Here is a 23,104-nt window from a genome sequence, read left to right as displayed (position 1 = left end):
GTTAGAACAAAGTTCTAAACATGTAGAGGCTGCTAATATGCTTCTAGAAAGTAAGGAGCCATCAACTGGCTAGTTCTTAAAACCAATAATTTGCTTTAGTTATTTATCTTTTAAAAATAATTTAAGCTTTACTGGAAACAATTCAGGAAAGCCCCAATATTAGTTGTAAAAAGCCAAATGAGGCAGGCATTTGTTTACATTCTTTAATAGCACATCCCCAAACAGGGCAGCTAGAATGCTTTATCTTTATAATGTTGATTGTGATGCTGTTCTGGGCTTCCAGTAAATTTACCTTGCTTACAGTGTATAAACTTTATCTGCAACATCAGCAAATGGTAAAATGTGCTGATTGGTGGTTTCTCTGATGCTTTTTTTTATACTAAAAATATTTGCATTGAGTGTGACTGTACCCTTCCTTTGTTTTAACATGAAAATACCAAACTTCTTTGAGGCACTACTCACCATCCCCCTTAAAGTGTGTGTGTGGAGAAAAAATGAGAAACAGGAAGAATAGCTGCCTGTCTGCAGATTTAATGAAAACATAAGAAAATTTTTGTTTGCTTAGGCTGTTTTTAAGAGTAGGAAAACCTGTGGATGAGTCAAGAGTCCAACTGTGAAATCTGCCCATAAATGAACCTACAAAGGTGATCAGTAAACTAGAGTGCTTAACCAAACAGAACTTATGTAACTCCAAGGCACCAACTAGTCACCAAAACAGCAAAAGCCTGTGCAGCTGGTGCAGGGGATGGTGGTGCCAGCTGGAAGTACAGCTACATGCTGACATTTAGGTGACATCAAGTAAGAGAAACAGAAGAAAAGAAAGTTTTTAAAAAGATCTTGCAAATTTATGTAGTCCCACTGAAGAAAACACTTCCATTTTATTTCTGAAGATGAGGGTCCAATCAATATATACTTAAGAAATTTAACAAGGTTTTTGTTCTTTTTTAAAATAGTTGTCAATGGACCTTTATTGTATTTATTTATATGTGGTACTGAGAATCAAACCCAATGTCTCACACATGCTACGCAAGCGCTCTACCACTGAGCCACAACCCCAGCCCAAGGTTTTTGTTCTTAAAGACAACATATACACACATAAATAAGGAAGCACACTGTAATCACTGGGACCTGTCCAGTAATACTGAAAGTTTCATTTTTTTTTTGTGGTGCTGAAAACTTAGACCAGAGCCTTGCATGTGCCAGAAGAGGGCACTACCACTGAGCTACAACCTTCTAAACTTGTTAAATCCCTTGTATCAACTATTATCAGAAAACACCTTTAGAGATGTCAAGAATATTAGAATCCCAAACTCAGGGATTTTCTGACAACTGCAGAATCCAGCAAATTCTAATTTCAAGATAACCCAGCATGCCTTAAAAAGGCAGTTGCCCAATATTGCTTTTGCTACACCAATGAGACTCGGCAGATGTTTGTAAACGGTTAAGGTCAAAGACTAATCTACAAAAACTTACCTACCTATGGAGAAGGATTACAAACACCTTAGAACTACTCTACTAAATGGGCATGTTAATCACAAATAAGAAAAAGCAGACTGCAGAGCATTGTCACTGCATTTTCAATGCCAGGCACACTGGTTATCTGCTCTGTGGGGAGACAATAAGTATTACACAAATTCATTAGGTAATAACTTCTGTCAACTTATCAGTGGCAATAATAATTCACAATGTAGTAAAATGAATGCTGGTCCTGGAAAACTTGGCCATGTTCAATTGCCTTTTGTGCCATTGACCAGATGTTTGATTTTGGCCAGGCTTGAGCATCAGTTTCTTATTTGTAGAACAGACATCATCATATCTACCACAAAGAGGAGTTGTGAGATTAGATATAATGTATGAAAGAGTCCTTTATAAACTAAAAAGAATGCATTTTCATTAAATGAAGATACTGTACTTCCTCATGTTATGTTTGAAACTTGTTTTAACCAAAATTTAAAAATGATAAGCCCCATAAATTTGGGGGGAAGGTGGGAGTACTGGGAATTGAACCCAGGAGTGTTTAACCACTGAGCCACATCCCCAGCCCTTTTAAATTTTGAGACAGGGTCTTACTGAGGCTGGCTTTGAACTTGCGATCCTCCTCGCTTAGCCTCCTAAACCACCGGGATGTGCCACCAGGATGTGCCACTGGGCCTGGCTCCCATAATTTTTCTGACAAACTTCTTGCTAAGAATCCCTTTTTGACACTGTAATCCATTAGTAGAGCCTAACCTTGCTGTTTTATTTGAAAACAATTACATGTTTAACTAACTATGAATACACATTTGACTAACTTCTGGCCCTTGTATCACCAGACAAAAACCAATCTATTTATGAAATGAGTCTTATGCAGAGTTACTTCCTGCTTGGCTTCATCATGTGTTCCCTTTTCTAAGGCTACAATGTGCCTTTTTAACTCTCTTTCCCCACTGCTGTATGGGCAGATAAGGAAAGTGCTGTCTGGTGACAGTGAGTGGATGCCTCATGACCCTGGGATTTCCCACTGAGACACACATAAAATCACGGTTTGGGGCTTCAAAACTTTTTGTTTGTTCCTTTTCCTCGCCCCTAACCCCCACCAAACCCACTATTTTTTTATCACACATTATAGACAGATCAATATGTAGGAGCAGTTCATTCAAACTGCTCCCCACTTTGCACCATTATATCTACAGGCGAAATTAGCCATTACTCCTTTGTGTAGAGGAAATTAATTTCTTTTGAAATATGTTCACAGTGAAACAATCAGAAAAGGCCAGTCTTTTCTTGAACCAGTCATCTTAAGGTTTAAGTAGAACTCAACTGTTAGTATGATGGGGATTATGAAAAGTATTTGTAATTGTTGAGATTTCTAAAAATACAGCAACCACAACGTAGCAGACTGGAGGCTTTTTTTCAAGGAAAGGCTTGCTCTTAGTTATCTTGATAATCTCAGGGCCCAACTGAATCTTTGCCAAACTAGCTGTGTCAGCCTACTTCTGCCGTGTCCTTCTTCACCCATGTTTACCAGCCACTGTCTGAGGAGACTGTATGTAGTTGTACCAGCCCTGGTAGCCAATGACTAATTTTTTCTAATCTCAGGCATACCCTTACTTTTTGTGTGGGATTATGGCAAAACAGGAAATGTTCGTCACTCCTGCTTTAATGTGTCAAAGGGAGCTTTATAAATTTTTGGCAGAATTTGGCATACATATTAATAATCTCCCTGAGTTTGAAGCTGGTTAGTCTCAGTGAGAGAAAGGACCCGTTTATAGCATACTTCTCACTTCAGCCTCAAATTTTTTCAAGAGGATGGAGCCTGGTAATAAAGGTGTTTCTACCAAGTGCCCCAACATCTCTGTTCACAGCCTTTATTCTTTGATTGACTGCTGTTGCCCAAGGCAACCTGATCAGGCACCCAGGATATCAGCCTCCCCTGGGATTGAATTACCCTGGCAGCAGCTCTACTAGATAATAGCTGCAAGATGATCGCTCCTCTCTAGATCAAAATGGAATCAACGAGTTCTACAGAAGACATGATTTACTTTTATAAATTTTAAATCAAAAGGCTAGTATTTAATTTAATGACATGGTGATGAATATCTTATTGCTTTGCTAAATACCCAATGCCTCTAAGTGAAAATCTATTTAAAAAATGGTCCAAGCACTAACCAGTGCCCCACTTATTTCAGTTAACACTTGGCACAGCCAAAAGCAGTGCCACCAGGAACCAGAAAATGGTTCCTGGTGGAAATGTCTTGCCTTGCTAGTCACAGCAGCATCTTTCATCCGTATTAAGGAGAATATGAAGACAGCTTTATTTACTTCCTTGACAGTCCTTCAATCTGGAGAAAAAAGGAACTGTGATTCTAGTGGATTTTATTGACTTCTTGACATTCTGAGACAAAGGCTGAGGCTCTGATGCCTCATAGCAGAGAACAGACCCATTAAACTTCTGGAACTGAAGAATTTCTCAGGCTTACAGGCCCTTGACGTTTCCTGTGCCTTTTTAATGGGCCCTGAGGCACACCCGAAGTCCAGTCTATGATCAAGATGTGGGAACCAGTACCTAGCCAGTGCCCAATATATGAAATAAATCCTAATATTACAATAAATAAAATGCCTATGGTACTTAACAATTTACAAGATGGTAAGCATTCTCTCAGTTAATCCTGGGGAAGAAGTGTGTAATCTTTTATATTTTACAGATAAGGCTTAGAAGTAGAAATGACTGGCTCCTGCATCTTAGTCCCGAAACCAGGATCAAACCCAGATCTGTGGTCCCTTACCTGTCTCCTTAGCTACTCCTTATCTCAGCATTTCCATCAGATGTGACCAGAGACATTGGCTCTGTAAAGCTACATAACAGTGTATCAAAGGGAGTTTGTAAAACTTACCTGCTGACAAGCAAACAAGACTGGGCCAGTGGCCAACCCAAGTTTCAGATCAGCAGATGTTGGTTTGCCCATCTGATCAGAACAAGAGGTGAAATCCAATACATCATCGATGAGCTAGAGAAAAGAAGAAGGCAATGTAAACAGCAACACAGTGCCCACATCACTGCTGCTCTGTAGGGATTTTACACTGGGGGGAGAGTACTAGCTGTCCCCACACACTACCATTCTTTTAAATAAGAAACACACCAACCTGAAAAGCTATTCCCACATTTTTTCCATATTGATAGGCAATCTCATGCACCATTGGGTCAGGGCATCCTAGGACAGAGACCTGAAACAGAGATTCTTAGATAAGCTGCTGGCATCCAGAAACAAGGCCAAACCCTAGATTAAAGAGTCAGATGGAAATTCTCTTAAATAAGAGGTTGTGAGGCTAGATTATGTAGAACCAGGAGATACTGATCCCAAAAGTATACAAAACAGGTACAAAATAAATGTCCTCTTTTTTTCTTATCCCCCCACCCTTTTTTTTGATGGTGCTAGGGATAGAACCCTGGACCTTTATGCATCCTAAGCAACTACTCTTATCACTGAGCTAGCCCACCCTCTGTTTACTTAAATACTAAGAAAACAACCTTCCCTTCCCCCCTTCTTTGCAACAGAATAAAGTCTTTCTCATTGCCTGGGAAAAACTGAGCTATTAGGAGACAGTTCTGCCATTAGGCTAAGTAAACCTTTGTGACATGAAAAAGAACAGATTCCATTATGTGAAATACTGGTTTCCAGCACTCAGCACACTGGCCCAATATACTGTTGGCTTTAAGAACCTCTAAGATTACCCTTCATTTTAGGGCGAGATATCTCATCTAATCATACACATGATGTGTATTTCCCCATCTGTACTCTTTTCTTTTAATAAATTTTGGTGATTCCACTTACTTCTGAATGCAGTTGTTTCTTGCTCTGTCTGCAACAGTCTCAAGCCTTGTGCTTCAGACATTCAGATTCTATTCTTTCATTATTAGAAGGATAGTCCTTGGTTCTACTCTTCCTATATTTCTCTTGCAAAAAACTATTATAATTGTGTAACAAGTGTTTTATCCCCTTGTTAGTGGGGGGAGAAAAAGGGCTTCAAAAGTCTTTTTTAATACTCAAAAGATAACTAGCCGGCCACTTGAGTGCACTTCCCACTGCTCTGCTAATAAGCATGCTAAGCAGGCCTGGCCACATTTTCAGAAAACAAAGACTGGGTAAAAATACAAAGAGGGAAGGGGGTGCCCATTTTGCTTTACTGGAGAGGAAATGTCTACATTGACTCTCAATGAGAAAGTCAGATGGAGGTTTTCATGTAATGATACTGGTGATAAATAATCCTGTCCCCAACCTTTAGTCCCTACCTCTCTGCTTGAGAACCCATTTTGCTCAGGCATCAGCATGGTACAGTGGGGCACTCTCTGCAGTTTGTCAGCAGGGTTCGATTTATGCCCCTTACCGCAAACATGTGACCATGGCATACTATTTAGGCTTTCTGTGTTTCAGTTCCCTTCTCTGTAAAATGTAGGCATTAAAAGCACCCCTCACAGGGGTGCTGAGAAGTAAATGTGATGTTGCACCTAAGCCCTCAGTAATTTTGCCTGGCATCTGGTTAGAACTCAATCTGTGTTTAATCTTCCCCTCATTCCCCTTATCCACTGGATCCAGAACCAGGAGCCTGGGCAGGGTCCACTCACTTCTGCTTTTTAAAGTTAGATCATATAACTTCCTGAGCCTGGAGAATGTTTTTTAACAATATTAAGTCTGTGACTAGAATGCTTAGCTGAAAGTGCAGGATAAACTGCACACACCATAAAGGGTCAGATGATCATTTATTTGAATGGATAATAAGCTTGTAACTGCTTTCAATAGTAAAGACCTGACCTATCTGGGGCTCTGAGTTTTAATTAAAGACTCTCTATGAGACATAGGGAACAATTTAGAAACTTTGATATCCATCAAATTGGCTCAAAGAATGAGAGCATGGCAAGGTTTGGGCAGCTTAGGATATGCTGAGCTGGGCAGAAATAACTGATAATGAAGCACACTCCTGTAGCTACATTAATGCTGTCTTCTTAACATAAAGCCCTTCAGAAACACAAACTGAAAAAAATGGAAGATTTTTTAAAAAGGTCTTCTACTTCTAATGTTATTGTTAATGGATTAACACTTACGGATATATCGTTAGCAAACCTTGTATCATCTTGGTTAAAGCTCACAACATCCCATAAATACTATTACGTGGCTGAGGATGAGAAAAACTGATAAATTCTGATCACTTACTCTCACCAGACACCATTCTAAGATTCACTGCATAGGAAGTCACTGTGAGGTCTGAGGAACTGAGATGCCAAGGGAACAGGAGTTACATGTGAAAGACAGGCTGGAATCAGAATCTGAATCCAAGCATCTGGCTTCAGATACCATTTTATTTATCCTTTTGCAATACTGCTTCCAATAGACAGAACAACAAAAGCTCAAAGAGGTCAAGGAACATGCCCCAAGTCAGCATAAAGCCACGAAGTCTGCCTGCCATGTCCCTTCCCCACTCACATCTGCCAAAACAGACATGAGCTTAGTGGGCAGCTTCTACCTCACACACAGTGAAGGGTCAACATTTCTGTTCAGATTTCAGAGTCCTGTTCCCCTAACTAGGTTAAGAACTGTTGGGATCAGTGGCAATCTAACTGAAAACAACCACAAATAGGAAAATCATACAACAAAGTACAACACGTGTGGCAAGGAGGTAAGCTAATGTAAAAGGACACTGCTCAGCATCAGAGATGCTCACATGTTTCTGAAAGTGGGTTGAAAATGGAGAATGAGTAAGTCAAAGAAAGTAGAGCTTCACGGATTGTTTTGGTCAAAGCAGATGTCACAGCCACGTTGTGCTGTGTGTGTATATGTGCTTCTTTCTAGGGAAGGGCCACACCTTGCATCAGATTCTTAGAAAAATTGGGAAATACTATTTGCATTGGAGAGGGCAAAATACTTGATATTTAATAAGAATCTCTTATCTTTTTTTGATGTACTGGGGATTGAACCCAGGGACACTTTACCACTGAGCCATATGCCCAGCCCTTTTTATTTTTTATTTTGACCCAGGTCTTGCTCAAGTTGCCAAGTCTGGTCTGGAACTTGCAATCCTCCTTCCTCAGCCTCTTGAACCCCTGTGATTACAGACATGTGCCACTGCACCCGGCAAGGATTTCTATCTTTGAAGAATCTGTTTCTTCACCATGGATTAAGAGAAATATTTGGATGGGAATGTACACATTGGGTCTTATTTGTTAAAAATAGCAGACAGAACTGGAACTCTACTATCACAGAAAATATCAAAAGAGGATACTGTCAAAAACAACTGAAAATATTCAGAGAAAATACATATAACATCACAGGAAAGTAACTAACAACATATAAAGAGCTCTTAAGAACTGAGGGGATAAAAGATCAAATAGGCAAAAGACAGGGACAGATAATTCCCCAAAATTAAAGAAATAATAACGACCCTTGACCATATGAAAACATGTGCAGCTTCACTGAGAAGAAATAAAAATTAATCACCATGATACCATTTCTCATATATTGGATTGGGAACAAAGTCTAATGCCGTATTCAGTTAGTGAGGCTGTGGGAAAGAAGTAAGACACCCTTATCAACTCTGACAGAAATGCACACTGATACCCTGTACAGGGAATTTGCTTATGTATCTAACAAAACCACAAATACAACTGCCCCTAAATTTACCCCAAACACATACCTCTCACGATACAAAAATACTCTTACATAAGGTTAGTCATTGTAATGTTATTAGTAATGATAAAATACCAGAGACCTGAATGCCCATACATAGGAAAGTAGCTGAATAAACTATGCTACATCCACACAATAGATACAGTTGCAGCTGTTTTTAAATAAGGCAGATTCTATAATCATCATGGTATCAGTTCAGAATATATTATTAAGTGAATAAAGCAAGGTGTAAAAGCAAAACAAACACAGAGACCAGTGCATTCTTTGTTGTAAGAAAGAGAAAGAAAAGATAGACACGTGTTTTTTTGGCTTGTGCAAAATGAAACAGGAAGGAAGAATCAGAAAATAATGAGACTAGTCACCCACAAGCTGGGTGCAGCAGATGGGAGAGTGACGATGGCATAAAAGAAAAAGGGGAGCTGACTTTTGGAGCAATGTTAATGTCTCATATACTCAAAATAACAAGAGTAACAAGACCCTCAACACAAAACAAACAAAATCAGTTAACAATGGGAAGGAACCCCTAACATGGAATTAAAATGATCCAAATAATAACCACACCAGAAAGGAGAGAGGATTTTTTTTTTTTTTTTTGGGATACCAGGGACTGAACCCAGCGTGCCTAACTACTGAGCCACATCTTCAGCTCCTCTCATTTTTTATTTTTGAGACAGGTCTTGAATTTGCGATCCTCCTGTGTCACCTTCCCGAATCACTGGGATTACAGGCATTACAGGTGCCACCACACGGCTAGGAGAGAGAACTTTTAAACAGTGCTTTGATTTATCCTCAAGCTAAAAACAAAAGGATCTGTAAACAAAATACTAAACCCTAGCCACTGGGCTTGTTTTTCACATTTCAATTTTGAAAGTCCTATGGATATTGTAGGATTGTATGGATATTGTAGGATTGAGCAAATAAGTACATTGTGGAGAATGGGTACCAAGTTTCTCACAGATGGGGAATAGTTACAAATATGGAAAATGGAATGCTAGAATAAATCATGAATCCTGAGGGGTGAGATGGATTTGAGCCACCAGTAGGATACCTAAAGGTTTCAAAGAAATATGGGTGGATATAGAAATACAGAAATATACATATCCATATGTGTTAGTCAGCTGTTCGTCACTATGAAGTAATACCTGAGAAAATCAACTGCAGAGAAAGAAAGATTTATTTTGGCTCACAGTTTCAGAGGTTCCAGTCCATGGTCACTTGGCTCTGTGACTACAGGCCTTTGGTGAGGCAGGACATCATGGTGGGAGAGTACACAGTGGATCAGAAGTGCTCACCCCAGAGCATCCAGGAAGCAGTGAGGCAGAAGAAGGGTCAGGGACAAAGCATACCCTTCAAAGGTATGCCCCCCGTGACCCACCTCTTCCAACCACACCTGATCTCTCAAGGTTTCCACCCAATGATGCCACCAGCAAGGGACAAAGCATTCAACACATGAACCTTTGGGGGAGAATCCAGATTTAAACTGTAACACTACATACATGCAAAACACATACACAGGTATGTCCCAGCTATTCCACCGACAGGGCCTAGAAACAGTGACACACTGTTCAAAATTCTGATTTCTAAACATCATCTCCACCAAAAGGAATTTGGGCTCCATGGATGCCAGGGCTGGAAAGTACGAGATGCGCCTGGAATATCTCCTGCCATAAATTAAGACAGTGCTAAAAGAATGTTGGGGACATGTAAAAAGATGTAGAAGCAAGATTAAAGGGACTCCCCACATTGGCCAAATATGGGACAATAAAGCTTTAAACCCTGATAAAGGGTTATAATCCTAACAACCTAAGACTCATCCAGACAAGAGCTACCTGTAACAGAAGACTAACACTATTGCGGAAGAGTGACTTGGAAGGAACAACAGGAAAACCACCATTTGGCAACCACCATAGTAATAACTGCCTCAGGAAAGAATCATTAGAAGATGCTAAAACCAGCGGGTGAGAGTTTGATGAGAAACAATATTTACACAATATGAAAATGCCTCCTTAAAAATAGGGCAAAATAGTTAACTTTAAAGTAAAGAAACCTGGCAGACAGCACCCTCTCCAAGTGATCAAAGTGCACCTCAGTAGTTAGGAGCTGGAGACATCAGGCATCTCCCGAGGTGATAAACTGAGAGGACAGCACTGCTTGTTGTACTCCTGCCACATTCACGACCTAAATCTAATCTTGAGAAGTATCAGACAAACACACCTTGAGAGGCTCAACAACATAATTAGCCCGTGTTCTTCAGAACATCAAGGTAATAACACAAGATGAAGCCTAAGGAACTGCTTTAAACAACAGAGACAAGGACCTCATGACAATTGAAGGCAAGGTGAGATCCTGGAATGGATCCTGGGGGAAAAGATTTTTTCCCCTTTGTTATTTTGTATTTGGACAATTTGCAAAATCTGATTAAGGCCTATAGATATATAGTAACAAAAACTCAGCACTCTGCTAATATGATCCATAACACAAAATTCTGTGGTAGTACTCTAGAGCTTTGAAAATAAAGCAAGAAGAAACCCCACTGATTCCAGGACACACATAGTGCTGGAGAGAAAAGAAACCTAGGAAAAATGGCCAAGGATATAGCTCACTGGTGGAGCACCTGTATGTTCAAGGCCCTAGTTCAATCCCCAGTACTGCAAAGCCAAACCAAACCAAACCAGGGGGAAAAAAAGAAGAAAAAGAAAAAAGAAAAACAACAAAGCAGGATTACCTAGTTCTGGGTTCAAGTCCCAGCTTAGCTACTGTCTAGCTGAAGAAAACTGGCCAGACAACACGACCTGTCAGTTCTCATTCCAAACAATATTCTGGGCAACAAGTCATAATTTTTACTGGTAAGCTACACAATGTATTTTGCATGACTGTCTAAATAAATGCCCAATCATTTTTTGAATATAAGATTAATTCCATTTTTAATATCAGTCACAAAAACAATCTCCCTAGATAGTCCTCTCTTAGATTTCCATATTATTCCCACTTATAATAAAGTGGTTGGTTAAAAAGGGTAAGGTGGCTGGGGGCACGATGGTGGGGGGAAAATGGTATCCTTGGTAGAATGAATTAGAAGCTGGTAAATTTCTTTCCAATTCCTAAAACATTTTGGAAACCCACTAGTTCTTCTATAATAATACCAATCCTTACATTCCTATTCCCTCTTTTGGCCTGTTTAATTTGCTTCATATGCATTTCTTTGGAGCTCACGTCTTTGCATTTTAAATACCAGAGTACATAAAAATAGCAATTTTCAACACATAACACCACTGGAATATTTCCACCCATGGGCACTTAAATATAGAAGCTTTTATTCAGAGAACACACTATGATTTTGTTTTATTATTCTAACAGCTCTGGAGTTTAGAAAAAAAATTACATGGAAAAATAGATGGTTCTGGGGCAATGCCAGCATGCCTCCTAGTGGAGGGCTTAGAGTACTTTGTTTTTAATAAAGGTTGAGCCTTTACGTTCATTATTTACTTGCTAATAATCTTTGAAGAATGTGGTACTATTTATAAAAGAATAATACCTGTGCTTTATCTTTGGCTTCTTAAGCAGAGGATAGTGACCATAATTAAACCTTTCCTTGATAACTTAGATCCATCTCCTTGGATACCGGCACTGAATGAACCAGTCCCAGTTCAGGCCCCAGGCAGTACTGCTCCTTTGTGCCCCCTTTGTCCACTTTGTGCAATTCTAATTCCAACAGCCCCCCCACCTGCTCATGCCTCTAAACTGCAGTCTCAAACTTAGGAATTATCAATGAACTTCTCACTTAACATACTAGAGTGTCTTATGATGGGTCCTGATGCAGATTTTGGTCATCTGGGGTGGAATAATCAATAAAGGATTACTGTAACAGCTTTAAAGCACCCATTTTAAATAGGCCATTCTTTTTTTTAACATTCGGTATCTATCATATTTTCATCTCTTAAAAAATAAAAAACTCCACACTTGTAATTTCTTGGAAATAAGAACATAATAGCCCTTTTCAATAAAAAGACAAAAATGGCTGAGATTGTGGCCAGCATGTTCTACATAATTCACATTCCTTAGGGTTTCAATTAGATCTTTTTTAGGAAGAAAGTGTTGTCCTCATTCTTTCCCGGCTCACAATTACACATTTCTTGTCACTTATCAAACAGAGATGGTATTAGCAAGGGACTTATTCACTGGAGAACTCTGAGAAAAAGCTCTCTTTAATTGTAGTTATGTTAACAGCATGTCACGACAGCAATTTCCATTTGACCCTCAGAGGTCTTCTTTTCTTGTTGCTGTAATCACATGGGATGATTACTTATCTCTGTATCCATTAGGCTGAGAGATGCTCAGATGAACAATTGTATGGAGACATTGGTTTTCATTTGTGCGCTTAACAATGAATACTACACCTTTTAGGCTATGGATTAAAGATGTTAACTAATGTTAAAATATCATCAGTGTAGCCAGGTGTGGTGGCACACGCATGTAATCCCAGCAGCTTGGGAGGTTGAGGCAGGAGGATCATGAGTTCAAAGCCAGCCTCAGTAAAAGGAATGGGGCTAAGCAAGTCAGTGAGACCCTGTCTCTAAATAAAATACAAAATAGGGCTGGGGATGTGGCTCAGTGGTTGAGTGCCCCCAAATTCAATCCCTGGTACCAAACAAAACAAAACAAAAAAGTCATCAATTTATAGTCTGAAGAAATGAGGCTTATTTATATTTCACGTAATAATATTGGGAAGATCTATTATCTATAAAAAAAGTATGTAGAACATACTTTATAATTTCTAAAGGTAAAAATGTCAGAAATGTGACAACAAATATGAAAAAATTGCCACAAATTGTTCAGAATGTTACAGTTTGAACAATATATTGGGGATATAATATAAAGCTTATTTTGATTTAATTCTTAGGAGGCAAGATAAAAAGAGTAGTTAACGGCTGCATACCAAAAGAAGATAGCAATGGGGTTGGGTAGAGCACTTGCTTAGCATATGTGAGGCACTGGGTTCAACTCTCAGCACCAAATGTAAATAAACAAAATAAAGGTGCATTAACAACTAAAAAATATATATATATAAAAAAAAGATAGCAAAAATAAAAACCATAGCCCATAGTAGAAGTTGCGTGTGTGTGTGTGTAACCCAGGGCATTGTGCATGCTAGGCAAGCACTTTGCCACTGTTTTCCAGTGATATATTTTCTAGAATTAGCTCCAAGAAAGAGCTATGAGACTTTTTTAACTTGAAAAAAGACAGAACGTACATACTGCTTTACAACTGTTGGCTATCAGACTTGCAGTCTTCTTGAAGGTCTTTTCAAGATAGTGGGCAAATCTTTCATTCTCATTTTCTTTTGACCCTAGCTGAAGAAATTCACCTGAAAAGAAGGAAAAAGGTTTCTTGAGATATGGTTTTACTGCCTGCTAAATACCAGGATTGAATAAATAAAAAATAAGAGTTAGAAACAACATACCACGCACCAAATCTTCAATAACTTGGGTTAAAATAGATATAACAGTTGTGTTTCCAATCCGTGCCAGAGCTATAGATGCTGCAGAAAGAATTAAATCTCCAGCAAGAACAGCCTAGAAAAAGAGGAGGAAAAACTCAAATAAAAAGATCAGAGCAATGGAGTCAATGATGAAGCTGACTTGTCAGAGGATGAATGCAGAATAGGAAAGAGTAAGTTTCCTCCTTTCTCAGCAGGATTACATAATAATCAGTTACAGATTTGGGCCACTGTCTGACCTGAGCTGACTCTCAGATATTACCTTAGTCATGGAAAGGGAATGGAATTTACCTTCTTACTTCATTCCCCAGAGGCCACCAAAATGCAGCTGCCTTCATTTTAGCATGATCCAATATTGGATCATTTGCTGTTCCCTCAAACCACGTCACTCTGCCTTTTCACTTACTGTTTCTTTTGCTCAAAAAGTTCTTTGGGGGCTGGGGTGTAACTTGGTGATATAGCACTTGGCTAGCATACCCGAGAACCTGGGTTTGATCCTCAGCGACACACACACACACACACACACACACACGTTCTCCTTTTTCACTTTGGAAACTCAATTTGCAAAATTAGCTCAAATAGCACCTCCAAGAAATCTTCTCTGCTACGGCAGTCTGATCAGATCCCTCTGACTAAGCGAGCACAACTCTGCACCCCAAGCAGCGTTGTCCTGTTCATTTCTTCACTTTTGGAGGACCCAGACAAGGAACGTTTCTGCTAGTACTTAGCATCCCAGTGCACAGCATGTTTTTTTTTTCCCAATGAGAATTTAACTAAGGATACTTTACTCCAGGTTCGATGCTCTTTGCAGTATCTTACACTGCCCTTCATTCGTAGGTCATACCCCAAATTCTTTTAGTGTTGGGCATCTACCACAGGTCCTGGCACCTCTTAGTCAAGTTCTCTGCCACGTAGCTATACTCCCAGCCCAATTAAATATTGTTTTCATTGATTATTAGGTAATTAATACTTTCTCAAACTTTAGATCATGAGATGTCCACAATGTATTAGCAAATAATCAGAATAACATGCTGTAATCATGTACTCACATTAATTTACATATTTAAAGATATGGCTTAAGTGTTATTAAGTCCTATTGGAATTAGTCATAAATGCTAGAGCTCACAGAAATTTTAATTCATAGAATTTTCAACATAACCATTTTAGGTATTTATTGTCTGTTCTCTAGTATCTAAAAGAGACACATGTAACATTCAGTGTATGTTTACCAACTAATCACCATTTTTATTTACTACACATGTTATATAAGCTAGCACCATGTAAGTATACACTTATAAAGTAATCTGACACATCATGACATATGTGAACACACTTATACCCACCCATTTACCCCCCAAGTATTAGCAACTTGTCGCCTGAGATTCTTGGGTCTTTACCTCTTTCCTTTCTGGCCCTAAGGATCCTAGAGGCCCAAAAGTTATAGCATATGAATCTAGAACCACAAGGATCTAGATGGCTAGGTTTGAAGAGTTAAAGGGAACCAGAAGTAACAAGGGCTCAGGTGAATGGATTCTTGTAGCAATAACACAGTCATTATGGTTCAGAAGCAGGAAAAAGGTGACTAGCAGGCAGACTCGTGCTGAGCAGGCCACTCTTGTAGCAGAGAGAGGCAGAGGATGGCAGCAAACACCTCCTTTTACCTGCACTCAGAAGCCCCCACCAGGAGAGGCAGACACACAAGGAGAAGACCATAATTTGTTCCCTTGACGATCCTTCCCTGCCCAACAGCTCCAAACAAATAAGGTTCAGGACTGGCCCTGCCTGAAAACAGACACAGGTGATGGCAGGAATGAGTCATGAAGTTACCCGTGTCCTCTCCAAAACAAAACTCCATCTTCTTTTTGCTAGCATTCTCATGTTTAGATTTCAGTTAACAGGATAAAAAAATCTTTTAATCTAAAATTTGATATAAAAGCCATATACATCGAATTGCAGAGTTCAATTTCACAACAAAGACTTTCTTGTTAAAGCAAAACCACTGCGTGAAGGACAACTGAACAGGAGGGAACCAGGTATTACAACTATGTGAGGGAGAAGGAGAGAGGGCAAGTTATGTTTGTATAAATTCTGCTGTTCAACTGGGCAAGATGGCCCAGGGAGGCATTTGTGTGGGGTGGATGTCTGCTCTTAAAAGGCCTGTGCATCCTTTTTTGTTCCTTTTTAAAACTTTATTCCCATTGTTCAACCTATAATTTATATATCCTCAAACTGAAGTCCCTAATGTGCACACTGCCCTCAAAGAACGCTAATAAACTAATACGGAATTACATTTTAAAAATACATACCCATATGAACCAAACCCTATTATATTGACTGTATTTAAAAAGATTAAGATTTTCATGGTAGAATAGTATCTAAGATTTTTTTTTCTTTTTTAGTTTTATTTATTTGCCTTGACACTCTTGTATATAGTAGTCAATCAATAAATGTTAAAGAATTGGACAAAGTCTGAGTAATTTGAATCCAAAAGTAAAATGTATGATTCCTGGCCTGGCGTTGTGGCTCAGCGGTAGAGCGCGTGCCTAGCAGATGCGGGGCCCTGGGTTTGATCCTCAGGACCGTGTAAAAATAAATAAAATTAAGGTATTGTGTCCAACTACAACTAAAAAATAAATATTAAAAAAAAAGTATGATTCCTTATGAAATTCACTTTTTGGAAATCCATGAATATCCCTTTCCTTACAACCAAAAGAAATGCTATATGAAATGGAGAGGAACCAGAAACACTAAGTTTATTTTTCTATGGCATTTTCTCTTGTTTACCAAGTATCTATATACAAAAATGACATGAATACTTTTTTGAAATTTATAAGACCATATTTGAACAAGCATGTTTTACTTTGGAATTAGAGACACATCTGAAAAACAAATGTAATCCAAAAAGCACGTGATTTGGTTAGAAGGAATTTTAAAAGCCATACCTTCTTCTCACCCCAGATCTTATTAACTGTGTGTTTTCCTCTTCGAGAACTTGCATCATCAATAACATCGTCGTGAACCAGACTAGCAGTGTGGATCATTTCTGCAATTAAGGCTACGGAGCGCTGGCTGGCTTGCATATCTCTAGTTAACAGAAAGCAATGCTTTTTTTAACAGAGGCGCTGCCTAGAACCTTTTCAGCAATCATCTTGTGAAAACTGGACAACGGATCTAGGATAAAGAATTTTATTTCTCTAAGAGAAACTGTATAAAAAACGATGGCTTCCCTACAGAGCCATTTCCATCATGTGGAGAACATTTTAAAAATGCACAAAAGACCCTGCCAAGACTCTAATTTATGGACTCTATATTAAGGAATAGAATTTGCATAGTTAACAAAAAAAGGATAAACATCTCAAAAGTCTGGTCACTGGGGTGAACAATCATCTTTATGTCCTTTAGTAGTGGACTTAGTTGTCCAAGTTATAATTAGGTTACAATTAAATTTCAGGGCTGCAAGGTGAAAAAACGTAAGAAATATTTTTAAAGTGTCTTAAAGAATCTACTGTCACTATGTTCAAAGCTCTTAAGAGTCTTAAATTAAATGGTCAAATATGACAACATCAATAACCAAGATAGAATGTTTTAGATTGTTTTCTAATTCATTAAATATGAAGTTTTAGCACTTTTGTCTTGCTAGGAGCCCAGGCCTGGGCTGAAGGAAGTGCTTCTCCTGCCTCAGCCTTACCTCAGCCTTGCCTCAGCCTCTAGAGCAGCTGGGACTACAGGCATGTGCTACTGTGCCTGGCTCCCAGAGTAGTCACTATCACTATCTCCATCTATGGGCATTAAAAATAAAAATAAAAAAAAAAAAATCAAACTAAAGAAATAGCTAACTCATTTTCAATCTCATACATATGCCTGACTTAAACACGCACTAACCACATGTTTCACTTATTCTGTTTACTCGACCTCAGGGGTGGGGAGGTGCTGGGGATTGAACCTACGGTGTTTACCATTGAACTACAGCCCCATTTTGATTTTTTATTTTGAAACAAAGTCTCCTTAAGTTAGTGGGATTACAGGCATTCTCGACCATGCGCAGCTAGGTTATATCTAATGAGGGAAGGAAATGGAATTTCCTACTGAAATGACCCTTTTATTTAGAAATTTAATCTGAACATCTGTATAAGAGAGTGCTTATTCTTTATTCCTTGCAGAATGTAATTAAAAATGCAGTGTAACTACAGAAAAGATGCAGTAATCAACTATAGACACTAAGAAAGCATGTGACTATCTTCTGTTCTTTCTTTAAATAGAATTTTAAAATATGACTCCTTGCTGGGTTCTCTTACCAAGGCCTCAGAACTAAGCCTCACAACCTTCCAAATGATTTCAGCTTGAAAATCAATTTTACATGTTGCTCATCATTTATTAATATTTCACAAGCCACAACACAACAGCTCTTAATACTTCCAGATCATGACAGATTCTTCCAAGAAGGAAAAAGTAAAACAAACAAAAAAAACAACAACTGAGGGCTGGGGCTGTAGCTCAGTGGTAAAGCACTTGCCTAGCACATGTGAGCACTGGGTTCAATCCTCAGCACCACCTAAAAAATAAATAAATTAGAGGTATTGTGTCCATCAACAACTTAGAATAAAAAAAGTAACAGAGGATGGAGACAAATCATCATATAAAGCTATTTCATTGGGCTAGGGGTGTGGCTCAGTAGTGCCTGTGCGAGACCCTAGGTTCGATCCTCCAGCCCCGCAACAATAAACCACTTTGGTAAATGACAAAACAGAGGTTCAGATGGCTTTCAGGAGCTTGCACTAAATTCTTCAGTGAGACACTCAGACTTCATATTAGGAACCTATAGTGTTTTTCAGGTAAAGTCACTAGGCCTTGTCTTCTTTGACTTGAAAGCACAGGGAAAGATAGACTCTTATAGTTGGTTTTAAATATAAGGCTATTTTACAAGAATATTTTCTCAACTAGGTTTCAGTCTACTAAAATATACTTTTCTTATCAACTAAGGGTGGAACTTACCTTAAAGAAACTGTCAAGGCCTCTAGCTTTTCTCAGCATTCCTAAGTTGGGCACCACTTCCATTATCACAAGTTCTATCAGCCGACAGGGCTCCCGCTGGGAGGTTACAATGAAATGGAAGGGCTCATTCAGAGGCTAGCTTGTTTTGTTTTGTCATTTGAAGATATTAAAACAAAGACTTATTAATATTCTGAAATTTCATAGACTAGCTATGCATACAAAAATGTCATTTTGCATGGCTTACTCACTGACTAATGAAATCAGAATTCTTGCTTAGAAGGCTATTTGGCACTGCGACACAGCCTCTACACCAGATTTTAGATGCTTTATGAGTCTGATGTATTTTTTTCCTACACAATTAGGCTTTAATGTGTGCCAGCTTGTAACTGCAAAATACTGCCACTGCTTATCCTTAATGCAGCATCCTGTGGGGACAGATGACTGAAATTTACAGATTACAGTAAAAGCTCACACTATCTTTAAGATGAAATCTTTGAAGTGCCAAACCAAGTCATGCCTTTGAAAAGCTGGGCACCATTCCTACTTCCTACTGTGAAATAACTGCCACACTTTCCCAGATCCCTGGAGAGGTGACAGGCAAGGTATCACGAGAAAAAGAGGCCCTTAGTTTTGAAAGCTGGCTTTGTCTTGTGTGCTATGATTGAGCAAGCCCCTCGTCGGAATGCTTTTCCCCTTCATTAGATTAAAATAATTTTCTAAATGAAGAATTTCAAACATACAAAAAATGGATGACTATAACGACCCTCCTCCAATCCTTTATCCAGCTTACATGTGACTTTACTTTTATTTAATTATTTGTGAGATACACGATCTCACTATGTTGCCCAGCATCTTACTATGCTGCTGACCTAGAACTCCTGGGCTCAAACAGTCCTCTTGCTTCAGCCTCTGGAGTGGCAGGGACTACAGGAATGTACCACAGTGACCAGATAGGTATGACTAAAACCACTCCCCATTCATACTATTATATAATGTGAAGTCTTAAATTACAAGCAAGCCTAAAGTATGTGTGTGGAGGGATGTTATTGGCAACAACATCAATAGTACCCATAATCTAAGGGGTGGCACAGGATGTAGGAGGGATGCCTGTGAGCTCACACTTGTGGGCCTTATCCTTAGTCAAACTCATACCCTTCCCTAGGTATTCCTTATGATTAACAGTGGCCTTTACTTTCGAGCGCTGGAAGTTTAACACAGGAATGGATGGTGCCAATGATGGTAGTAGGTCACTTCAACAAGGCTACCAGGAGAGGTTTGGGAGAAAGATATAGACACCATATTGTGCTGTGAATACAGCAGAGCAATTTTAGAGAAATGTATTTAATATAAAGCCCCTCCCCCATCTTTTTTTTTTTGAGGTAGGGGTCTCAGGATGTTGCCCAAATCCCTGATAAAGCTCAAAATTCTTTGATAACCTAAGTGCTGACCTAAGTTTTGTTGAATTCTATTACAAGTTAAATTATCTGGGAAGTATTCTGAGATGGAGCCTAATTTACAGGATGTGGGCTGGGAATGTAGCTCAGAGGTAGAGCGCTTGCCTAGCATGTGTGATGTCCTGGATTTGATCCCCAATACTGCCAAAAAAGCAAAGAAGTTAATGAACTGGTTGTTTACTAGAAGAGCCTTTGGGATCAACACCCAAGGGAAGGAGGGCAGAACAAGAAGCCAAGGCAGACCCAACAGACTTAGTCCAGAAGGAGCTCTGCAACGGGAATGGTCCTTTATCTGTCAGTCCCTAGACATGAGCTGCCTCCAGAAAGGACAATAGCACTTCTTGACAAGGCTGAGAAATGAAGGCCAACAGGCATTAACAGCACCTGGTATAACAGCTGGGGCAAAAAGTATTTCAGTGAAGGGCAATAGAGGAGGAACATATCAGAATCCACTGCATCTCTATTTTTTGGACATTTCAAACCTGAGTCTGTATTCCCACTTTACCTTCCTTTGTATGGTGATTATCAGGATACAGGGAGAAAAAAACTGGATCTTAAGCTTTTCAGGGCCATATTATCCTTCAAGAGTATACAGTAAGACATGGATACCCTTCCCCAGATAAATGCAAATACACAAAAAATTTTAGCTGGGCATGGTGGCACATGCCTGTAATCCCAGTGGCTTGGGAGGCTGAGGCAGGAGGATGGTGAGTTCAAAGACAGCTTCAGTAACTTAGTGTGGCTCTAAGCAACTCAGCAAGACCATGTCTCTAAATAAAATATATAAAAGAGCTGGGGGTATTGTTCAATGGTTAAGCGCCCTTGGTCCAATCCTCAGTACCAAAATAAATAGATAGAATTTCAAGGGTTCACAGACCCCCACAACTCCTATAGACCTCAGGTTTAAAACTCCCAGTTAAGTCATCCAGCAGAGAACATTTAATAGCTGAAAAGCTTAATAAAGGCAGAAAAATGAATAGGTGGTTTTCCCTTCCTTCACTATTTCTTAAGATACTTGTTCTGTCTTCTAAAATCCTCACCATATTACTAAGTGATTCAATACACACTTTAGAAATAAGATATCTGATAAGGTTCATAAAGAGCTTTGACTGTCAAACGATAAAGAGGGTCTCTCTCCATTGTGCCATCACCAAGAAGCAAGCATGTGAGGCACAAGAATACACAGAGTGTCACTGGGATGAAAGGATATTCTGTTGGCACTGGCAAAAATGGAGGCAGTGTATGGTCCTGCTCCTGAATCTTTTTTTTTTTTCTTTTAGTTGTACACAATGCCTTTATTTTTATTTATTTATTTTTATGTGGTGCTGAGAATCAAACCCAGGGCCTTACACACACCAGGCAAGCACTCTACCGCTGAGCCACAACACCAGCCCCAGCTCCTGAATTTTAAAATGTTGTTTTTCCATGCTGTTCTGGACCTTTATGAGCAAGTAAAATCACAAATGGCCCAGCTCTTCAGATGTTTGCTGCCCTTTTTTTCTTCAAGTGGCATAGAAACAATAGCCACATATTTAACTCATTAAGGGCCCAATTCAGAAATGTCTCTGGGAAACAAGTATTTTTAAGAAGTAGCAACTTGGAGAGTAATACTGGCAGAGTACTAGATCACCCAAATGCAGGCTGGGATTGTGACTTGTCCCCATGCTAGACATTGCCTATGTATTATATATTAGTCTGAGAATTTAAAAATATAAATATACTTTCTCTAGACCAGTGGTTCTCAACCAGAGATTTTTGCACCCCATGGGACATTTGGCAATGCTAAAGACATTTTTGGTTACTATCAACTGGGGTGCCTTAGAGGGAGCCTTCAGTAGGTACAGATAGGGATGGTATTAAACATCCTATAATGCACCAGACAGTCTAACTCCCCTCCCACCAACAAAGAATGATTGGCCCCAAGATGTCATGGGGCTGAGAAACTTTGCTCTAAAACCACACGAGATGTGTTTCAAATTTGGTTCAGGGGGATTATTTCTGCTGTTCTGCCTTCCAGGTAAAGTCAAAGTGGTCCAGGTAATGGCTAAAAGGTTTTACTGCATGCTCAAAATACACTGTGAGCTCTTTGAAAATCTTAAGTAGAAGGCGATTCTGAGCACTGTGATTGTGCTGGACATAAAGAGGCACCGCTGTAGGACACAAGGCTGTAGGCAGAGGTGGCACCTGCATTTGTTAAGAAACATTTGGTGCTCATTCTTACAGCATCAGCATTAAAGTCAGTGCTGACAACTCTTAGGAATTCCTTAGAAGTAACTGTTCAACTCTAGGGATGCCTATCAGTACATTATGGTCTATTGGAATTGCCATTGATCGGTTACATGAAGATACTTCAGCAATAAGGTAAAGAGTTTAAAAACAATGACAAGTAAGCAGAGCAGAACACAAAATTATATACGTTGAATAACTGAATGCAAGAGGAAAGGGAAGCAGAATGAGCAAGAGGGCTGCCCAAGGCAATGGGGAAATGGTTTTTCCTTTTAAGATTTCCTATGATATTAAAATGGTGAAGCTATTTAAAAATAAGTCAATACATCTTCTTTAAAGATTTCTCTTCTGCACGATTCAAAAAGTTACAGGAAGCAGCAATCCTGGGTGTGTGCATCCACTGCCCAGAATAATGGCCTGCTCAACTTCAGAACAATCAACCTTTGGACTAACCGTCCACGTGAATAATGATTAAATATATATCCCGGTATTCCTTACTTCCCAGTGAGAAAAACAAATATGGTTTTGAATTTTTATTTGTAACTTAAGCTATTCTTCAAAGGACATGAAGAAGTCTGCAAAAGGAAGATGTCCAAAGTGACATTAGTGACTCAAAGTCAGAATCTATACATAAAAGAACAAATTCTTAGATATATGCTTTTGTTTGTGGTACTGGGGACAGAACACAGGGGTGCTTTACCACCAAACTACATCTGCGGCCCTTTTTATCTTGAGACAGAGTCTTGCTAAGCTTCTTAGGGCCTTGCTAAATTGCT

General features: G+C 39.2%; 1 protein-coding gene across 4 annotated transcripts in view; it reads right to left on the bottom strand.

The window, feature by feature from the left end:
• The window catches only part of Pdss1 (decaprenyl diphosphate synthase subunit 1), a 35,877-nt gene that overhangs the window by 5,025 nt on the left and 7,748 nt on the right, over positions 1 to 23,104 (bottom strand). For 3 of the 4 annotated variants that reach the window (XM_046442292.2, XM_046442291.2, XM_046442290.1), the window contains exons 5-9: positions 16,599 to 16,740; positions 13,621 to 13,732; positions 13,415 to 13,524; positions 4,624 to 4,704; positions 4,374 to 4,487 (exon numbers count right to left, since the gene is read on the bottom strand). In XM_046442292.2, the coding sequence (XP_046298248.1) occupies positions 4,374 to 4,487; positions 4,624 to 4,704; positions 13,415 to 13,524; positions 13,621 to 13,732; positions 16,599 to 16,740 (559 nt within the window). Of the gene's footprint in view, positions 1 to 4,373; positions 4,488 to 4,623; positions 4,705 to 13,414; positions 13,525 to 13,620; positions 13,733 to 16,598; positions 16,741 to 18,648; positions 18,751 to 23,104 lie in introns of those variants that run through there. The other variant, XM_046442293.2, reaches the window with a different exon arrangement.

Source organism: Marmota monax, unplaced genomic scaffold, assembly GCF_021218885.2.
Source record: "Marmota monax isolate L192 unplaced genomic scaffold, Marmota_monax_Labrador192_F-V1.1 WCK01_AAM20220418_F8-fsc00072, whole genome shotgun sequence".
Lineage (NCBI taxonomy): Eukaryota > Metazoa > Chordata > Mammalia > Rodentia > Sciuridae > Marmota > Marmota monax.
Note: the sequence above shows the minus strand (reverse complement) of the source record. Positions and strands in the feature narration are given on the sequence as shown.